This window comes from Sturnus vulgaris, chromosome 9 (genome assembly GCF_052056855.1).
Source record: "Sturnus vulgaris isolate bStuVul1 chromosome 9, bStuVul1.hap1, whole genome shotgun sequence".
NCBI classification, from domain to species: Eukaryota; Metazoa; Chordata; class Aves; order Passeriformes; family Sturnidae; genus Sturnus; species Sturnus vulgaris.
The window spans coordinates 21,214,032-21,233,769 of NC_142251.1; the positions used below are offsets into that span (position 1 = coordinate 21,214,032).

The 19,738-nt window shown below is 35.9% G+C and overlaps 1 protein-coding gene across 3 annotated transcripts in view; it reads right to left on the reverse strand.

The window, feature by feature from the left end:
- Positions 1 to 19,738, reverse strand: part of VAV3 (vav guanine nucleotide exchange factor 3) — a 145,897-nt gene that overhangs the window by 18,441 nt on the left and 107,718 nt on the right. For all 3 annotated transcript variants that reach the window (XM_014885387.2, XM_014885371.2, XM_088170092.1), the window contains exons 20-22: positions 8,651 to 8,787; positions 4,898 to 4,963; positions 1,273 to 1,307 (exon numbers count right to left, since the gene is read on the reverse strand). In XM_014885387.2, the coding sequence (XP_014740873.1) occupies positions 1,273 to 1,307; positions 4,898 to 4,963; positions 8,651 to 8,787 (238 nt within the window). The remainder of the gene's footprint in view (positions 1 to 1,272; positions 1,308 to 4,897; positions 4,964 to 8,650; positions 8,788 to 19,738) is intronic.

A 19,738-nucleotide genomic window follows, 5' to 3' on the forward strand; every position in this document is an offset into this window, starting at 1 on the left:
GTTTCATAATTACATGTAACCTCTAAAGGCTAAAGTGCAATGGATATACTCAACATCCAGAGGAAAAAAATAAATCAGCCAAAAACATCCAAATTTGAAAAAGCTGATGCTAAGTGTTGAAAGCTAAGAGAAATAAATCACTGATTGTGCAGCCCGGCTGCATAAGCAGATTTGTATTTGTGCTCTGCCTTGTGGTTTGCATAGGACAAGAAAGGCTGTCAGCAGACACTCATTTGCAAAACCAGTTAATTGGGAAAGTTACTGAGCTTCCAGGGAAATTATGCTTATCTTGTCATTTTACAAAGGCTGTCACCATCACAGACCACCACTATGTAAAATTTCACATCAATACATCATGACCAATTAGAAAGAAGCTTTATGTAAAAAAAAAGAGTTCTTTATTAAAAATCCATAGAAGATAAAGACTAATGCCAGTAATATGCTTTCTTCTAAAAATTTATAAATAGACAAAGTGTTAGAATTCAATTCAAAATACCAATTTTACATAATAAACATTTTACTTGGCTTATTATGAAAAACCATTTGTTTAGATATGATCCTAATTTCACTAATTTCACTTTTGGCCAGTTAAGAGGAAGTCAGAACTCGTGTCTAAATGACAAAGCATAAAAGTAGTGAAAGAACACAAGTGATGCTTACTCTGCTCGCTCAGAATCACCACGACTTTTTTGAGTTGTGGGAAAGAGTTCACACACTTCATAAACCCCAGAGCAGCAGTGGTTGCAGTTCTGATACATCACCTTTTTCACAGAGTCACCAAGGTTGGAAGAGACCTTCAAGATTCATCTAGTCCAACCACCAACCTCACACCATAGACACCCCTAAACCACATCCCCAGGTGCCACTTGTATCTCTACAGCTGCAATGCTGGTGAAGGTTTTTAAGGAAATGCAGAATTATTCAGGATACAAGATGTATTTAACATTATTCCTTCCTTCACTCACTCAACATGTAGCATATAGTTCTATGCTTCATATTACAATAATCTCTTATTATTCTATTTCAGAAGTCTGGGACTAAGGCTGTACAGCCACAGACTTGTAAACAAAACACTAAAATCATTAAGCAATTCATTTTATCAGAAACGCTTTCAGGCAACACATGGTATTACTTTCCCAAACCATTACACAATGTCTTCTTCTGAAGCCTAAAAAGGTTAAACCAATATAATTTAAATTATAGCAAACACAGTTGCTTTCTGTGATTCTGACACTCCTCCTTTCAGCAATTCTTGTAAGACATGACACTTACCACAGTTGTGAGGAGTAGTCTACTGGCTTAGGAACCTAGGATATCAAAAGATACAGAAAATGAGGATCAAGATTTTGTTCTAAAAAACAGAAATTAGATTGATTTAACTATCAATATCCAGGTGATCTAATTTGTCTACAAGTCTATTTTCTTTAAAGAAAGTTATAAAAAAGGACAAATATTCCAGATGATTCTGAAAGTAGTACAGAATATTTTAAGCTCTTTTCTTCTGTCACAGTTTGTTTGGGGTATTTTTACTTCATAAAACAGTTCAAAGCTTTTCTGACAGTGCCTGCATTCAAATTTCATACACAAAATAGCTCAATGCTCTGTACTGTAGAAAAGCATCACTAAAATATGCAACCAATTTACAGTAATATATAAAATTAATTTAATGTATTCAGGACCGTGTGGCCTTACGACTGTCCACTGGGAAATATGGTCTATAATCTTCAGAGAGACCTGAGGATATTCTACAACTTATATGACATCATTCATTCCTTTGGGACTTGGTAACTGTTGTACTGTAACTTGCTAAGCATGTCATTTGATTCTGAAATTAAATTTAAAAATTAAGCAAACTGCAATCAGCTGACAAAATAGATGTTATATGTACACAAACATATGCATAATGTTTATTCATGCACAAGATGCATAGTATAGCAATTCCTATGAAAATGAGCATTTCATGTTGATCATCTCCCATTAGTGTGTGGTAACTCAGTATTACCCTACTCTTCTAAAACAAGGTATGAAAATGCACAGTGCTGAAAACTAGATTCTAGTGAAAGGTTAACACAAATTTCACACACTTATAGCTTAAGGTAATATAATCTTAGGAAAGCAAATATGTTTCGTTTTTTTTCCTTCAAGTAAAACCAATGAATGTTTTGTTTTCTGGACTCTAATAGCAAAAAAAATACAGTAACAATCTTCTCACAAGTTTTTATTCATGATATGGCACCAAAAGAGACTTCCAAAAACAAATCAAGTCAGGCAAGTATTATTATAAAGGTCTATAAACTTAAATTGATTGAAATTGCAATCAATTACAACTCCCACTATCTTGACCTCAGGTATCAATCAAGATCTTTATCAAGTCTCTAGAATTAACCTTGGAATAAACTTAAGTGTGGAATGCATTAAAGTTCTCTGTGATAAAACCAGGCTCACGTGTTTGGCTTGTGTAGCAGTAAATCTAAATAGGTATTAAATAGAAAAGAGTTTTTGAGAGAGTAAAAAGGAAACATGCATTATTCTCAAATAAAAAGGCTCTTTTCAGGGCAGCATGTGCAGTGCTGGCAGATGTGAACCCCCGAGGAGTGCAGGGCACCCCAGAGAGGCAGGTGTCACCCTGGCAGCAGCACTGAGCTTTCCTACCCCTGCAGGCATGGATGCTGCTCAGGCAGCTCTGCTTCCAACGGGGAGACCTGGCAAAAAGTTAACAGATTATAAATCTGCTGACAAACAATTCCTAAGATAAATGTTTTAGTGGATCGACCAAATGACACATTCCAAGGCCACAATTTAAAAAATTACAAAGATTTTACATGTTGCAAGATATTCTTAAATATTTCGAATTTGTCAAGTAGTGTTAATAAACTGGAAAGGATAGAAAAATTCAAGGATGTTTTAAGTCCATCCTCCAGAGCAGTTAAATGCAGATGAGTAGCTGCTTTTGTAAATTTTGAATGGAAATACGTTCACATAACAAGTGTTGTTCATTGGCATAAAGAAGGAGAAAATCAAATATTATTCCAGAAGCTCTTGGCTCGGTATCCAATGCCTCTACAGAAGTTAGAAAAATGGAGGAAAGCCAGGAAGAAACAGATATTACTCATATAGTGCATAAAATGTCTGCTGACATATACTACTCATTTTAAAGGGAAAAAATAGTTTATAGGTACATCTGTGAAAAGTCTGGAATACAGATATTCTGGAGCTCAGCAGTTTTTCATTCAATATTCATTCCTAAAGTCTTCTGATATATGGATTTTATGCTGTTTCTGGGCATTTTTATATCAGATGGTTGTAAAGACTGTAAGACTTAATAATAACAGTAAAAGTTATAGCATGTTTAAAACCCAATTGATGTTTCAGTATCTTTAACTGCATCATTTATCATAATAAGATGTTTATATTTCATCCTTCCAAGTTAACAGTGGTGAAGCATCAATTTATCTTTTTGTTCTGATCATGACACCAGTTGGTAACGTTTCATGAATAGTATTTATTCATTCTGTAAAACTGTGTTATTTTCAATATTCCTCTAAACAGCATATTTTAAATTTAGCAGAAAGCTTTACCATTAGAAAGAGACCTCTTCAACACCCAGCAGCATTTTTCCTAACTTCAGATATTTCACTGCCAGTGCTTTTAAACTAATTCCTAAAAATGCTGCTACAGCTGCAGTCAATGACACTGCACAATGACTCATGGGGGTCACTGACAGTGACACCATGGAATGGGAAATCCACCCCTGAACAATAGCAAGGGATGGGAAATTCACAAATTCTACAATAACTAAAGGGTGGAGGGATGAAAGCAAAATTCACAGAACAATTTCATCTTTATTTCAGATCTGTTCTCTCACCCAGTCTAACACAACCTGTACCTAGAAATAGTATGTGCATTCCTCTTCAAACAAAATCCTGGAAATAAAGGGTATTAAAGATGTCTAATGCTATTTTAACATATTTATACTCTCTAGGATCTCATGTATGCTTGTTCTGGAAACTAAGCCCAATAACAATAAGCCCCAAAGATATATCAAAATGCAGCTACTAAGAACTGGTTCCACCTACTTATAAAAGCCATTGAAGTGGCTTATCTTGATTGTTGTAACAAAAGCAATTCTATTAATTAGTCAAATTGTTGAGAATCAGGTTAAATTTTGTGAAAACTGCCTTAAAGCAAAGTAAGGAATAGGTTTCATTACTGGGTTTATGAGTTTTTATCAATTAACCTCAACAAAGGAAGCCACTAATCTGACACAGTGTTACAGAGGGCAGAGAAGGAACAAGTGCATAGTATATTACTGCATCATCACATCTGCACATAAAACTCTTGAGTACATATTATAAAATTGTTTTTCTTATTACTTTCACAAACTTTTATATATTGAGAAGAGTCTTCTGCAAAATAAAGACAGGTAAGAACTTAAAGAAAAAAGAAAATTTATCAAGAAGTCAGAATTCAATGTTTTATATTAGTTTTACAATTTTTAAACTTACTACTTAGGCTGTAATCCCTCTCTCTAACCCAAAGTGACTGGGGAATAGATTAGAGCCACAGCACTCTCACCTTCCTGCTGGGGAAGGAAGAAAGTGCACTTTCACATAAAGTGTATTTGATCTACACTCTGGAAACTCTTCAGACAGTTCCATTTGTTAATATTCCCCAAAGTTAAATCTGCTTATCAAACTTCTTTTCTTGACATGTCCTACTTACATCCAATAACCAAAAGTATTGGAACACTCTACCTTAAGCAATACTGAACCCACCATGAAAGCACCAAGGAACTAGAAACAATATTATTTTTGTAAGGTAAGATTAATCTTGATGAACTAATGAACTAGGCAGTTTTCCTTTAAGGTAGCAAACAGAACTAAGTAATCGTACTTACACAAGGGCTAGGTTTTACTGCATCACTTGGGAAGAATCCAAGCTCTCCTGTTGTTAGATTTCTTCCCTAAAAAAAAAATAATTCCATTTTTGAGACATAATTGGGACTAACAGCAAATAATAATACACGCCCGCTGATTTTAGGACAATGAATATATCCAAGAGTCTTTAAAATAAAACGCTGTTCTAATAAGCATTGCTCAATATTTCTGTGGGTTTTGCTGTTTTGTGGGGGTTTTAATATAATTAAGTAATAATTATAACTGATAGATCTGAAAGCTCTGAGAGATGAGAGGCAAGAAGGGAGCTCAGAGACTGGAATGTGATTCCCAGTTCTGTCAATGTCAATGTCTGCCAGTATGTGATATCTTCATTAATGTTAATTATCTCTTTTCAAGTTACTTCCTCCTCAGCTGGCATCCTACAGAAAGCTGCCATGCTGCACCGTTGCAGATCCCCAAAATGATCACACCACCATGCAGAGGTGGTTGCAGCACCTGAGAGCCCAAACTGCAGTGGGAATGCAGAGTTAGTGATCCAACAGCCAATTCAGACATTATGTACAGCATTTCCATAAGTGATGCACCCCAATGGAAATGGACTGGCCAGGGGAATACTAACAAAATTCAAGATGACTCTCTGACTGTGATATCCTGACATGCTGTAGATGTACCCACACAACTGAGAGACCAGGGGCAGAAATGCATCCAGTGTGGCCTAAACTAAGCCTTTTCTGCAACACCACTGCTGCCCCCCCACAGTGGCAGGACCACCAATTTACTCCAGCTTCTAAGCACCAGAAGTGACCTGACCATCACAAATCTATGCATCAGCAGCTCACACAGTTCAACACCAACCAAGCTCTCCTGAAGAACACCCTAACAACATCTTTTTATTCCTAGTAATATTTGGCAGTGAACACATGTTTCAGAGGAGAACAGAGCACATATCTTAATTGCTGAACACAGATTCATAAAATGAAGGCATCAAAATGTGTATTTAGGCAAACAAATGTTTTAATTTAACTGATTTTTTAAAAGCACATAAATACTTAACCTCCATTAAATGTAATATACTGACTGTAAATATAATGTACTCTCAGCATTTGGCAATGAGATTGAGCATGAGTACCTTACAAGTATTAAAATTTTGCAAATTACATTTCTTTTTTATTTTTGATAGCATACCTGCAACATAAAATTAGAAAGGGAAAAACCCTCATAAACACACATGAAATTTCTTCAGAGTTTCAGTTCATTTTGTTTCTGTAATACTAAATGCATAATTCTACCATAATTCCACCACAGAAAACAGAATTCAGAAAATCCAATAGAGTGGAGCTGAATGTAAAAACACAACATGGGTTTATGAAAAAAATAAAAACATTCTTTGATTGGTGCTATCCTAAGCACAATAAGTGAGTGCATCATTCTCCATAGGAGAGCACTATGCAATTTATTACAGGCAGTAGCTACCACCTTAACCAAAAATACAGAGAAGTGCAGAGGCAGCAGAGGAGAGGGAAAAGCACAAAGGCAGTATTTAAGCTAAAAGTGTTTATACCAGTGATATTTTAAAAAGTAATTATGTGCAAACAAGTGCCAGTCTTACAGATTTGAACCTGTGTTCAGCAAAGCTTCCTTACCCCCTTTCCCATCATCTGCTTGAATACAGGTTACCCTTTGTATCTGTATATTCTGTTTACTCCTGAAACAGGAATCCTTCTCAAGTATAGACCTAATTTTAAGCAGAGCTCTGAAACAGTCTGCCATTCAAGTGATATTTATTTTCAATAATAATCACACCTGAATAGCAAGTGGGACCACACTCAATAAGACCAAGCACTGAACAAAACATATTAGTATCTATCAAGGTATGTTCAACTGCACTTCAGCTACAGCTCAAGCACTGCTTAGTAACTTGTATTATTTACTTGATATGCTGTAAAAATAAAGAAGTTTTACCTAAACCACACATACTTACCTATTACATTCACTTGAATTTCTAAATAGTCAACTTAAAAAACCATTGTAATATTAGTCTGGTGGGTCAGCTGTAAATTACCCTAAATTATCCCCTTGAATAATTAAAGATTTTAATATAGGTTGCATTTTGCAGGCTCTTCCTTAATATCATCATTTTTAAATTACTCAGAGAAATCTGTATTAAACAATCTGTGACAAGAGAGAAAAAAAATTCCTGAATGACGCTAATGGAGATGACAATTTCCATTAGGATTCAAATCTATTAACGAAGCCTTCTAGGGAAAAGCGTCACACACTTTTTGGTTTCTGCTAGTTAAACACACTGAGATTCTAGCTAAATTCTTTAGCATGATAACCACAAACAACCTCTAAGACAATTTCCAGTAAATTGAGTTGACAGATGTGTACGAACATGGCAATAGAATCAGTCCCACGTGGCAGCAGTAATTTTGGCTTGTACTAATTGTATTAGTCAGATGATTACCTTCTAGCCAGTCCTAGGTCAAGAGCAGGTTTAAATGCTTCTCCAGATCAGAACTCTAAACCTTGCAGAACCAAGTCCTACATACACAACTATAAAGGCCAAACTTGCATTTGAAGAGATTTCTTTTCAGTGATGCAAAATACCCATAGTCTACTAAGTAACTGGTTGGAGGTTTTGGAAGGGAACTGGTTTGGGTTTTGGGTTTGGAGGGTTTCTTGGGAGGGGCTAAGGTGGTTTGGTTACACCTATTTACATATTTGTTCAATAGATAAAGTAATTCTATTATTTATTACTTCCTCCCATTAAATGTTCAGGATGATACAGTGACACAGGAAGAGTTCACTGATCTAGTCCTGAAGAGTTTGGAGAAGATTCCATCCTAACTGTAGCCAGAAAAACAAAAGCCAAAACAAACAAGAAAAGGTATGACCTAACTCATTAAATAGATCAGGCAGTTTTCATCTTATATTCATTACGTTATTATAGCTTTAAAAGAATAAACCAAGAGAATCAGGAAGATCAACACAGGAACAACAATTCAAGAAGACAGATATTTTGCACTTGTTGTTCTATTAATCTCCTGATAGCTCTATTTAGCTCTATTTCCACGTATCCAATAATAAAAACAATTAAGAAAGCAATCAAGAAAAATGAGACACACTTTAATGCATTTACTGTTAAAGTGAATGCAAATCAACATTTCCAACGTTCATAGCTCTCATTTAAGGAGAAATTTCAGTAACAAAAGTAGTGATGTGAATCACGTGACAGTAAATTTTGCCATCAATAGAATATACTTTTCCCATGCATATAAAAAATCTCTGTCCTTAACTGACTTGAGCCAGCATCAAGTAGTTTAGGTGTGGCTCTATTTTGCAAGGTTACTTCTCTCCCCTATAAAGCTAATATTCACTAAGTGGGTTTTGTCAACACAGCTTTTACTTATGTTGCGTTAGCACTGAAAATTCTAAAACTTTGCTTTTTGTGCCAAACACTCTCCTTAACTCTTATAATTTCACTAGGATTGCCACCAATGTCATGTTCTTGCAGATTTATTCACCAGGACTTTTACTTTAAGGTTGCAAGAATGAATGATTTACATCATGTAGGAACTACTGGCAATTTAAAAGCAAAATTAGTTGTATTAGACATTTATCTGGATAAGTCACAAAGAATTTTGTTGTTGTTGTTGTTCAAAAAGAAAAGAAGTTCGGAGACCAATATATCAATAAGAAGCTGATATCTGGAGAAACAGAATATAGCTATTTACTAAATGATACAGCACCTGCCAAAATAAGCTGTGTGCATCTCCTCTAATGAGTTCAATTGTGTCCCCAATCTGGATATGCAATGGTGGCCCATCTTGTGCTGCTGGCTGTGGGATTCCATTGTAGTTCCGAATGACTTGCATTTTTGGTAAACCTAAAAAAAAAAAAAAAAAAAAAAAAGAATTTTAAAAAGAAAAATAACACAAATAAGCAGAAAAAATCCTTAAAGCCAGAATCAATTTTTACTTAAAGACAATCTACTGATTCTGAAAACTGTGAGAGCAATCAAGCAAAGAAATATTATGTCTTTAGCAGGTACATGACTAAGGCACTAGTACTTAGTAGTATACCAGCACAACCAAATAGAAAATAATTACTTTGGAAAAACATCTCTATCCCTGTGTCTTCTTGGGGTAAAGTTGATTTCATGCCTATGGAGACTCTTCCCTGTACATGTACACCCCTGGCTCTGCATAGGGTTCAAATATTAAGGCTATCTTTATAGTTCACTTTTTTTAGTTTAATTTTTGTGTTATGACAGTATTTTCTGGGTGCATGTAGCAAAGCCTGGATCAATTGAAGGTGTCATTTTCAAGACAAGAACTCTAGATGCACACTAGCCCTTCCACATCAGCATCTGGATAATTAAAATGTGTTGGGGATTTTTTTGGATTTTTTTTTTTTTTAAGGGAGCAACCCACTTCTGTCTGCTTGTACAAAGAACTAAAGCACAGTTTATAACTACAGTTCAAGAATCCTCCACAGGCATGTATCAAATGGGGGGCAGACCCTGTATCTTCAGTCAGAAGATAAAACTGTGGATACTGTAACCTATGTTCTTATAAATTTAAGGGCATTTAAATAAAAAACCAAACAAACAACATTTTAAGCATTATGGGGAGCTAGTGTATTGCACTCAAAGAGTGTGCTCTGATACTACAAGAATACTTGAAAACAAGTGAAGCACCACCCTCTCCATAACAAACATATTAAAGATTCAGAGGCTTTTAAAAAAGCATTTTTGCACTCTAATTACTGTCAAGGAAAACATTTTATCACATCAGAGCTATTTTTAATTACTCTCCCTCTATCTCCAAAAAAACCTACAGAATAATTTTCTTAGTTTCAACTAACTATGGGATTTTCAAATCCATTATCCTTAAGTCGGCATATCAACTTCAAATCTTAATCAGACAGTTTTTGGTTAAGTAAGAGTTTTCTAAGAATGTATATTAATAAATGCAAGTAAGAGTGACAGGCTGCAAAGTCAAGGTTTCTGGGCTGCCATATTTAACATGTTTCTTGCTAGAAGGTCATCATTAACTTCATTCTAACAACAAAGGATCAGCAGCCCCACAAAAGACTTATTTCTGTTGCAAGATCACGACTGTAATTTAGGTGGCAAACACATATAACCATGATCTCCTCTAAATTGTATGGAACATGAAAGAGATCACCTTCAATAATTATTGCTCTTTGTATTAATTAATAAATGTTAATCCTAAGTGCTGATGAAACATTAGCAAAGTAATACCAACTCTTATGTTACTCAACCCAAATGACACCTTAACTTTTATTGTTTCTGCAAGTCATCTTGCAAACTTAAAGTGAGCAGCTAATTATTAGTAAGCCATTATTCCACTCAGGCAAATACTACACATTACTTTGTTTCCCAGCTGAAGGCTTTCATGCTTTCATATACTGATTCAGCATCAACAAATGCTCCTTGGCTCTGCATGGCAAGCAGAAGTAATGCTGCATACAAGTGCCTTCTGAAAATTGACAACTTTGTCCTAATGCAAGGAAACCCCGCTCAGAACACGAGTTATACTTCTGCCTACGTGATGAACAAGCTGTAAGCAGGTACTCACCTTAGAGACATACAGAGAAGTCAAAAAAACACAAAAAATTATTCACATTCTAAAACCGTGTATTTGGTGGTTTAGTTCATCACATTTTTAGTATGAAGATATAATTAAAATCCCACCCTTGGATTGAGCTCATCAGGATATGCTCAGGAAATAATCATGTACTTTTCAATGAGATTCCCGGTGGTTTTTTAAGATACTATAGTGCTTAAGTTATTAATCCTAAACATGAATAAAAGTACTTTTTATTTCTGTTCCACTGGTAATTATGATTATCAGCGTCTCTGAAAACCAAAGCAAGATAACTATGGAAAAAAAGGAGAAATTGTGCTGTGTGAACTAGCATAATTATTCAAAAGGTAACACAGAATTAACGCCTTTAAAATGTACCAAGCCCAGAATACTTGTGTATAATTCAGATGCTTGATTCTGTACAATCCTATGGCAATTTTGATTATAAAGTTACCTTGCCAGATTTGATCTAACACCTCTTGACATCACTAGAAATAATCCTATCACTTAAATAGGATTTTGGGTTATGGCCTTAATGGATTTTATTACTTTACTTCAGAACTCACCTTAAAACTTGTTTGTTGTAATGACTACTTTATCTTACTGAAACTGTGATAACTACAGTACTGATTTACTTGCTATAGCTGGTCTCTACTATGGAGGCACACAAATCTTATTTTTCTACTGTAATTTTACCACCTATCTTGTCCAATTGTCTTTGGCTTACTTAGGAGTTCCTTGTGCTCAGCGTTGTCACTGCTATATAAGTGACACAATATAAGTGACTATCACCACACTCACATAAAGCAGCAGTAACAGGGGTACAAGGCCAGGATTTCAGTGTACAGCAGCAATAGACAGCCATCAATGACACTGCAATGCCAATCTTTCATTCAGACACTTCCATAAGGATACTGCAAGCTAGCTTCAAGGCCATGGATAAAAAATGCATGGATAAACAAGGGAAATGATATTTTGGTGCTAATTATTTTAGCACATGTTAGATTTGACTCAGATTCTGAAATGCACTTTGTAGCTCAGAGTAAAACAACTGAAGGTAAATTCATTCTCTAACAACAGGAGTGTCTGAGTTACTGAAGGTCACATTTGTTTCAGTATCAATAACAACACACATGCACACACAGCCTGTATCAAGCAAAGATATAAAAGCAGTGAGTGCACAACTAACATAACATGTTTTGCTAGTTAGTTAGTTTGCTAGTTAAAAGGACCTATCCCTGACATATGATTTTAAACTTTTTTTAAATCAGTTTTTCCAGGAACAAAAGACTAAATGAAATATTTGAATCATCAATCAAAAACAAGTGCATATTATTCTGGAATAGCTAAATTTTCATGGGTAAATGTTCTTCTCATAGAACTTGCCTTAGATCACCATTAAGCATGGAAAAAAAAAATAAAGGGGGTACAAAAAACATAATAAATTGAGGAAAAGACTCAAAAAGCTCCAAATAGAATGCTTAACTTCCTTTCCAGCATGCAACTACAGATTTGATTATAGTAGCTCAGAAAGAGTTTAGCAGATAAACATTGAGCTGGTGGACATTTAAATAGGCAGAAACTGGCCAGCCCTCACCTCCTAACATATACAAAGGACAAACACAGGGATGTGATGTATCCAGACCTATCCATGATTAACACACCAACCATCTCAAACAATCTAAGAATGTAATAAGCTTACCATAAAACAAATCTGTTTGTCCCTATTGTTCATTCTAGAATTCCATTCTCTGAGCATCTCCAATTATACTGGCTTTGGTTGGGGCAGTTTTCTCCAGCAAAGGCAGTCTGAGGCTACCTGTGGCTTCAATTTGTGCTGAAAACAGGGTTTGCTTGCACAACGTCAAGGCCTTTTCTGCCTCTTGTACCACCCTGCCAGCAGGCTGATGGTGCACAAGGAGCTGAGAGGGGACACAGCTGGGAGAGCTGGCCCCAAGTGACAAAGGGATAAGCCATTCCAAATGACATCATGCTCAGGATATAAAGTGGGGTGAAGGAGGAAGAAGGGATGTTTGGAGTGCTGGTATTTGTCCATTACAAACCATGGAGTCCTGCTTTCCTTGGGATGGCTGCACACCAGACTGGCCAAGGAACATGGTGAATGAATTCCCTCTTTTGCCCTACCTGTGTGTGCAGCTTTTGTTTCAGCTGTTAAACTGTCCTTATCTCAACCCACGAGTTTTCTCACCTTTAGCGTTTTGTTCCTGGCTGGGGTTAAACCACATCAAGAACCTTTTACTTTTCACTGTAAATTAGTTCATGGCCAACACACATCCATTTAGAAACAGGAGCCTACATAGTTCTTTTCCTTGTCTGCATTTATTTTCATACTACAGTTAAAGAGAGCAATCATACCCCTATTAACCTTCATTTTGCTAGGCTAAACGAGCCAAGTTCTTTTAGCTTCCTCTCATAAGAAACTAATTCCTCTGAGGCAGTACACCAGCTGCTTTACAGAAGTTCAGACAGCAAGATCTAGGATATTTTCCTTGTCTATCTGACATTTCATATTTAATTGGCACATGGATTTATAACAAATATACTCATTAAGAATCCCGAGGACTTGCTGTAATTCAATAATGCAGACAAAAAAAAAGTGACATTCTACAGAAACCTGAAATGCTTCAGAGTATAATTATGGATTATTTGTGACAGAAACAGCATAGAACCTCTATGCATTAATGAGAAAAATGTGAAATATGTTATGCATTTAGAGACAGTGTCATTGGAATGTACATAGCTGCAGTACCAACAATATCTGATAACTGCATAAAACTTGTGGAAACATCTGGCACAAGAACATTACTCATTAATATGTTAAAAAGAGGGTAAAGTTGCAACAAAAAGGACAAGATCAAGATTTCATCCATGTATTATCATTAATGTTAAAAATCCCATTGGCTTCCATTAAGTCAGATTTCCACATGAAAAAGTTTTTAATGAGGAAACTTTCTAATTTAAAGATACAAAGAGCCTGGTTGTTTCCAACATTGAAATCAAAAACCAAACTTATCCAGTTATGACACCAATAAATAGCTAAAATTTCCTTCATTTGAAAACCAGGAAAAAAACACAGATTCCTAGAAAAGTCTTCATAGCCAGGCTCTGGGTCAGAGAACTAACATAAATTGATGATCTAAATTGTAGCTCATGTGAAAAACAGAAAGCGTGATAGAGTCAAGATTTATAAAGTATCAATTAGGTTACATTACAGAAAAAATAAAACCTTTCATAAACTGTACCAGTCATTTGAATATTTCATCTGATAATTATGAGTCAAGGAAGGAGGTGACAATTTAGAAATAACATAGTACATAGTAAGTTAGAATATCCATTATATATGAAAAAAAGTAAACTACTTGTATTCCTTACAGCAGCTCTGCATTTCCAAACAATACTGAATGACCCTCAGAGTTTCATGCAGAGATTCAAAAATGTTATTTTTTGATAACAACATGCATAATTGTATGCCCTGTCATGACCTCTATCTGTCAAAATTGATTCCAGTATCTGTTATTTCCAAGCAAAGCAAAACATGGTCTACACTTCGGGCAGGGACCACTCTAATATACAAAATAATGACACAGCATATTGGAGAGCAGGGTTCAAAGGTGAATTTGTGGATAAACTTTAAACTATTAGAAGGATATGAAACACCTTGGTCTGCATTAAACATCTTAGTTAATATGAAGACTTTCTTTTTCTCTATGAAAAATATAGCCTAGTCACCAAATATTTATAACCTGATTGAAAAAAACACTAATGTAATGGAATAAAGGCTCCTGACTTCATGAGGCTTCAAATCTGAAACAGAGTTTTAGACTATGTGACAAGGCCACATCCTGATGCTTCTAGAATCTCAAGAATATAACATTGCCTTCCATACAGGAAATGACAAAGGCTCACTAATTCTGTCCTTTCTTTCATCACAACAGCATTTTGGGTGTCTGTTTGGAACCTCTGAATTTGCTTTGACCTTTTTGGTTTGTATCTTTGCAGCTACAAGTAAGTAACTCATGGTAATGTCTCATAGGATTAAATATCTGAACACTGGCCCACAGTGTCATGGATAATTTTAACAGCTGAAGCTAAAGAGACACAAGCAAAGGGAACTCAAATTGAAAGAAAAAAAATTAATATTTACACGATGGTAAGTAAAATTACACTCTGAAGGTTTCTGATCAAGAAGCATAACTGCAAATAATAAAGTAACAAGGAGATATGATGGAAAGAGAAAAACAGATGGGTTGATAGGCACAGCAGTGTGAAGAACAGGTGGAACTGTTATATCCACAATCTGAGCATCCATGACACAAAATCACCGGCTTTGACACGTTTTTTGGCAACATCACCTGGGTCCAACACTAATATTAAAAGCTAGTTAAAGGAATGCTCTAATCTGAGCATGGGCTATATGCAAACAAAGTCCTTTGGCATTCTCTGTACATTCTTCCAATCAGCTCTGCTAGCTTCCTTGTTTAAAATTCCTGTTCATAAAAGTCTCACTGCAGAATAAACTGTAAACTTGGTTCTTTTCTCTTGCATTTATCAGGAGAGCAGCCTCCCAACTCCTCATCAGTGTCATCTATCTCCACTACCAGAAGAAGTCAATGGCTTTGTTACTGCCAAGGCAAAACTTGTCTAGAAGGCCTTCTCAGCTGGTGAGGAGACACGAGGAAAGCAACACTACTAATCACTCAAAAATATCCATTTACATTCAATTTCTGAGACAGTCTATTAATGCCTCAAAAGAGACTAGGTTGGGGTGGGATTTCTTACCTTTTACCCAAGTACTTATAACACAAATTACAGAACTCACATACATGGAAGATGCCAGCACAGTCTATTAAGAGCACTCTTCAGAGTGGCAGTGATTTAAATAATTACTATTGGACAAAATTAACACAATTAGTAAGTACACAGACATACCTCAAAGAAGATATTTTAATTGAACTTTCAATTCTCCCAGTTTTTAGTCATTATTTTTGTATGTCATTGTAATTAGAAGGTCTAATTTTAGATAATGCTTTTAAGCCTTACATTCATAAAGTCCTAGAACGGGCTGAGTTGGAAGGAACTTTAATGATCATCTCATTGCAACCTTCCTGCCATAGGCAGAGACACTTTCCATTGGACCACATTGCTCCAAGCCCCCATCCAGCCTGGCCTAGAACACTTCCAGGGATGGGGCATGCACAGCTTCTCTGGGTAACCTGTGCCAGTGCCTCACCACCCTCACAGGAAAGAACTGATTCCTAACCACACCTTGCCCCTTCCAGTTTAAAGGCAAGGTGGCTGACATGCAGTGCCTGAGACTCAGGAATATTCCACTTGTCTTCTCTTTAATTGCCTTGCCTTTGCATACTGTTCAATTAAGTCAATTAAGTCTCACTATTGGCATATGATCACCGCCACTCTGGAGTTTGCCATTTAATTTTGAAGTCAAAAAACTACACAAGGCTGATGATTAAAATGTTTATCAACTACCATGAGCCTTAACTCAACTGTTAAGTTTCTGCTTATAGAAGTAAAGCAGTCCTTTCTTCCATAAACAGAAAACTTGCAAGCACTGGAGCAATATGGGGGAAGGATGAGGGGGCAAAATAATTTTCACTATCTCAAAATTCAGATGACAAATCTGTAGTGCACTCCAAACCACATCTGATAAACATTCACATTTCTCTTCCATCAAAACAGAAGACTTAAAGACTGTCATCTTCCAGAACACATGCAATTACTGGGGAAAAAAAATCTTTTTTGTCACAGTCCTAACCATGCTTTCTGTCACTGCCCTCCCTCTCTTCCAACAACTATTTATTTCCTGAAAACCTTACTGAAACAGGATTTGGGGTTCCCTCAATCTTTAACTACCTGTCAAATCTACAGTATTTCAATTTTTCCACCATTTCTCCCTGATGCTGCACATGGAAACCATATTCTTGGCAGAGACCTCTGCAAAAATGGTCAACCATCAACCAAAATGAAGATGTGTGGGAGGAAAAAAATCTGTCTGTTAACAGTCTGATCAACAACTTGTTATGAGAAACAGAAAAACACCACAACTCAGGAAGTCCTTGTGCTTCCCCAGGTTTTGTAGATCTAATCATTAGCAAATAGCCCCCTGGTAAGTGGCTATACCTCCATTTTCTAGCTAAGATCCACACAAAACTTGGAACTACATTGCAGATCATAGCAGGAGTTCATTGCAAGGAAAACAAACAAGACTAGCAATGTTATTCAATTTACAAGGCTGCATTTTTGAAACTGTATGAGTTCTGTTCTATTTCTACACATTTATTTGTTTTTATATTACAGCAGTTTTGCTGCTTAAAGACCAATGCATAGACAAATGGGTATCTTGCCTGCTCTGAATGCCAGTATGTGGCTTCATTCAAATGCTTTTGTCAGCAAAGATTTTTTTGAAATAACTGTGCTTAGTGACATTATGAGCAGCATTAATAAAATTAGCAGAATATGGACATATGGGAATATGGACATTCACTCCTCCCTCTCAGTAGGAGCTTTAAGTTTCCAGGTTTTGCAAGGCAAGGACAGCTTAGTGCTGCTATAAATACAGCACTTATTTTGATTAAAAATAAGAAATCTAGCCAAGAAAATCCAAACTAAGTTTCTGATTTGTTTGGTTTTTTTAATTTAGAAAAATAACTAACAGAAAGCATTTTCTTACTTCACTCATAGGCAGGGACAATTGTGACAATAATTTTAAGGAGCCTGGAAACTCACCTCTGCACAAGAAAAAAAAACTAGCACTACAAAAGTGCTTCTGAAGAGCCCTGGTTTTAAACTTCAGAGAAGTAAGTCACAAGGGCTGCCTTTTGGGAAAGGAATGACCCTATTCTTATTTAGATGGCCGATGACCATTTGTCTCTCATGCCCTTTTGGGTGGTTCTGCTCACAACTCTCAGAGATTCACTCCCGAGGTTTAATTTACTTTTGTGCCTCGAAACAGAGGAAAAGAAATTTTAAAGATTTTAGGAAGTCAGACAACAACATGTTACAACACAAAAGAAATACAAAAATTAGCCAAGTACACTGCTGAAAGAATCTATAAATGCCAACTCAATCTCATCTGCACGGCAAGCATTTCCATAAGCTGTATGTGCATCTTTCAAACAGTCTTCCTCTATAATACATACATTTGTGTCTGTAGATCCATATTAATTCAGAAAACCTGAACATGCCCTAGATCAAGAACTTCAGATTACAAAAGCAAGAAAGTATGTCTAAACAGAAATAACAGAAATTTCTTGTGCAATTCCAAAATTATGTCTTCATTTTTATACTCAAACCCAGGTAATTTCTCAAAAGAGAAAGAAGATTCTCTCCATGACTACACTGAAAGAAAGCAGAGAACTAAGAAAGTCACTGACTTCCTCATGGTCATTGCCACATACTTTTTGTAATTCATTAAGAGTGAAAACTATTTTTCCTTCACTGACAGACCTTGGATTCCTCTTCACAGCAGTTTTCCTCCAAGTAAGTGTTAAAGACAAGCTCTTGTTGTTTTGTACGATTTTACCTTAAAATGTTTTTTCAGGCAACTACCCCTTACTTGGAGTGACACAGGCAGCTAACCTTGTGAGAGTAAGGGATTTTGGAATCGCCTGGATTGAAGAGTCTCAGCACTTTGAACAAGCGTTAGAAACAGCTGAGTGTTAAACGTTTCATGGGAATAAACAACAAAGAATAATCACGTTCAAAAACCCAGTTTTCATTTGTTTTGACAAAGTAATGAAATCTCATCCTTTTAATGTAGTCTAGGGGTGAATTAGGGATATAAACCTTAAAAATCATGTTGCCTCAAAAGTAAGAAGCTTCATTTTTTTTTTTTTTTTAATTAAGCAAAATGGAGTTTTGGCATATGAATTAAAAAGTGTGGTACATGTGGTGCTGCTTTTTATAAAAGCACATGGTATGAAGATTAACCAGTGTTAATTATCACATCTTTTAATGTGATGCCATAGACAGGCATGGCATTCTAATTCATGTATTTGTTCAAACATGCATTTGCCCTGAGGGGCCAACAACTTGCATTGGGCAGATACTACAGATGAGCTCTGAAGGTGTGTCCAGACAGTGGATTACGTGCAGCAAAAGGCTCTGAAAAACAGGGACAAATCTTGGAATATACAAGTCCATTATTCCACAGAAGCAATTATTTGGAGCTGTACTTTAACTTCCCCATGCCCAGGGATAATTCTGCAGCAGGCAGTAAGAGGAAAAAGGCTTGAAAACGGGAACCCCACTTTGGAAAAGGAATTGAATACTGCAAAATGTAATGAATCTTGTGCAGAACATAGGCATTTTTACTAGTGTTGAAAATTCACAGACTGAATAATTTTAAAAACAACATATTATCCATGAAAATACATATCTATGCCACCTAGAATCTTTCACAGGTATCAAATTTAAAAACACACATTGCTGAAAATGTGCTGCCATTTTATTCATCAAGAATTGCAAAAATAAGAATTAAATTCTCTTTCATGCAATTTCTTTTGTGTTCAGTATTGACTAATAGCATCTGCCTCTAAGATGAAAGGCCTTACTCTCCCATTTCTGTTACTTACAAGAATTAAATTCTCTGGCAAGAGAAGCCTTTTAAATTATTACATAACGTGAAAGGGAAGTGGCTGATGCCTGGCAAAGCAGGCAAGTCCCAGCACATGACAAATGCTTTTGCCTGCACGCACCCTCTTCATAATGCTGTATAATCCTTCAGCTTTTCAACTTAAACACTCTCATGATCTTACTCTTCAAGCAATTTTTCTTCTCCGTGGCCTCTACCCTGATTACAGCAGATATCTCTTTTACTTCTTAACTGATAGTTCTTAGCACACATGCAAAAAAAATTCAGGCCTTATACACCTTTGCATGCAAGCATCAGTGGACAAATGTTGCCAAGAATTATGGCATTATATAAAAGCAATGAAAAGACACTGTTGTTTTGGCTAAAACAAACCTGCTCTTAAAAAATATGCCTGCTTATTTTTTTGTCTGTATAGACAAATAAATTATTATCTTTGAGAAAAAAGAACAAAACTTGTTTTCATTACAAAGTATTTGTGCTATAAAAGTAAAAAAGGATGAATGTATATTTCACTGTTAACACCACAATGCAGTTAAAATTGTCTATCCCTAAATAGTATATACTTGGGATTTTGTTTTTATGTCACACACTTT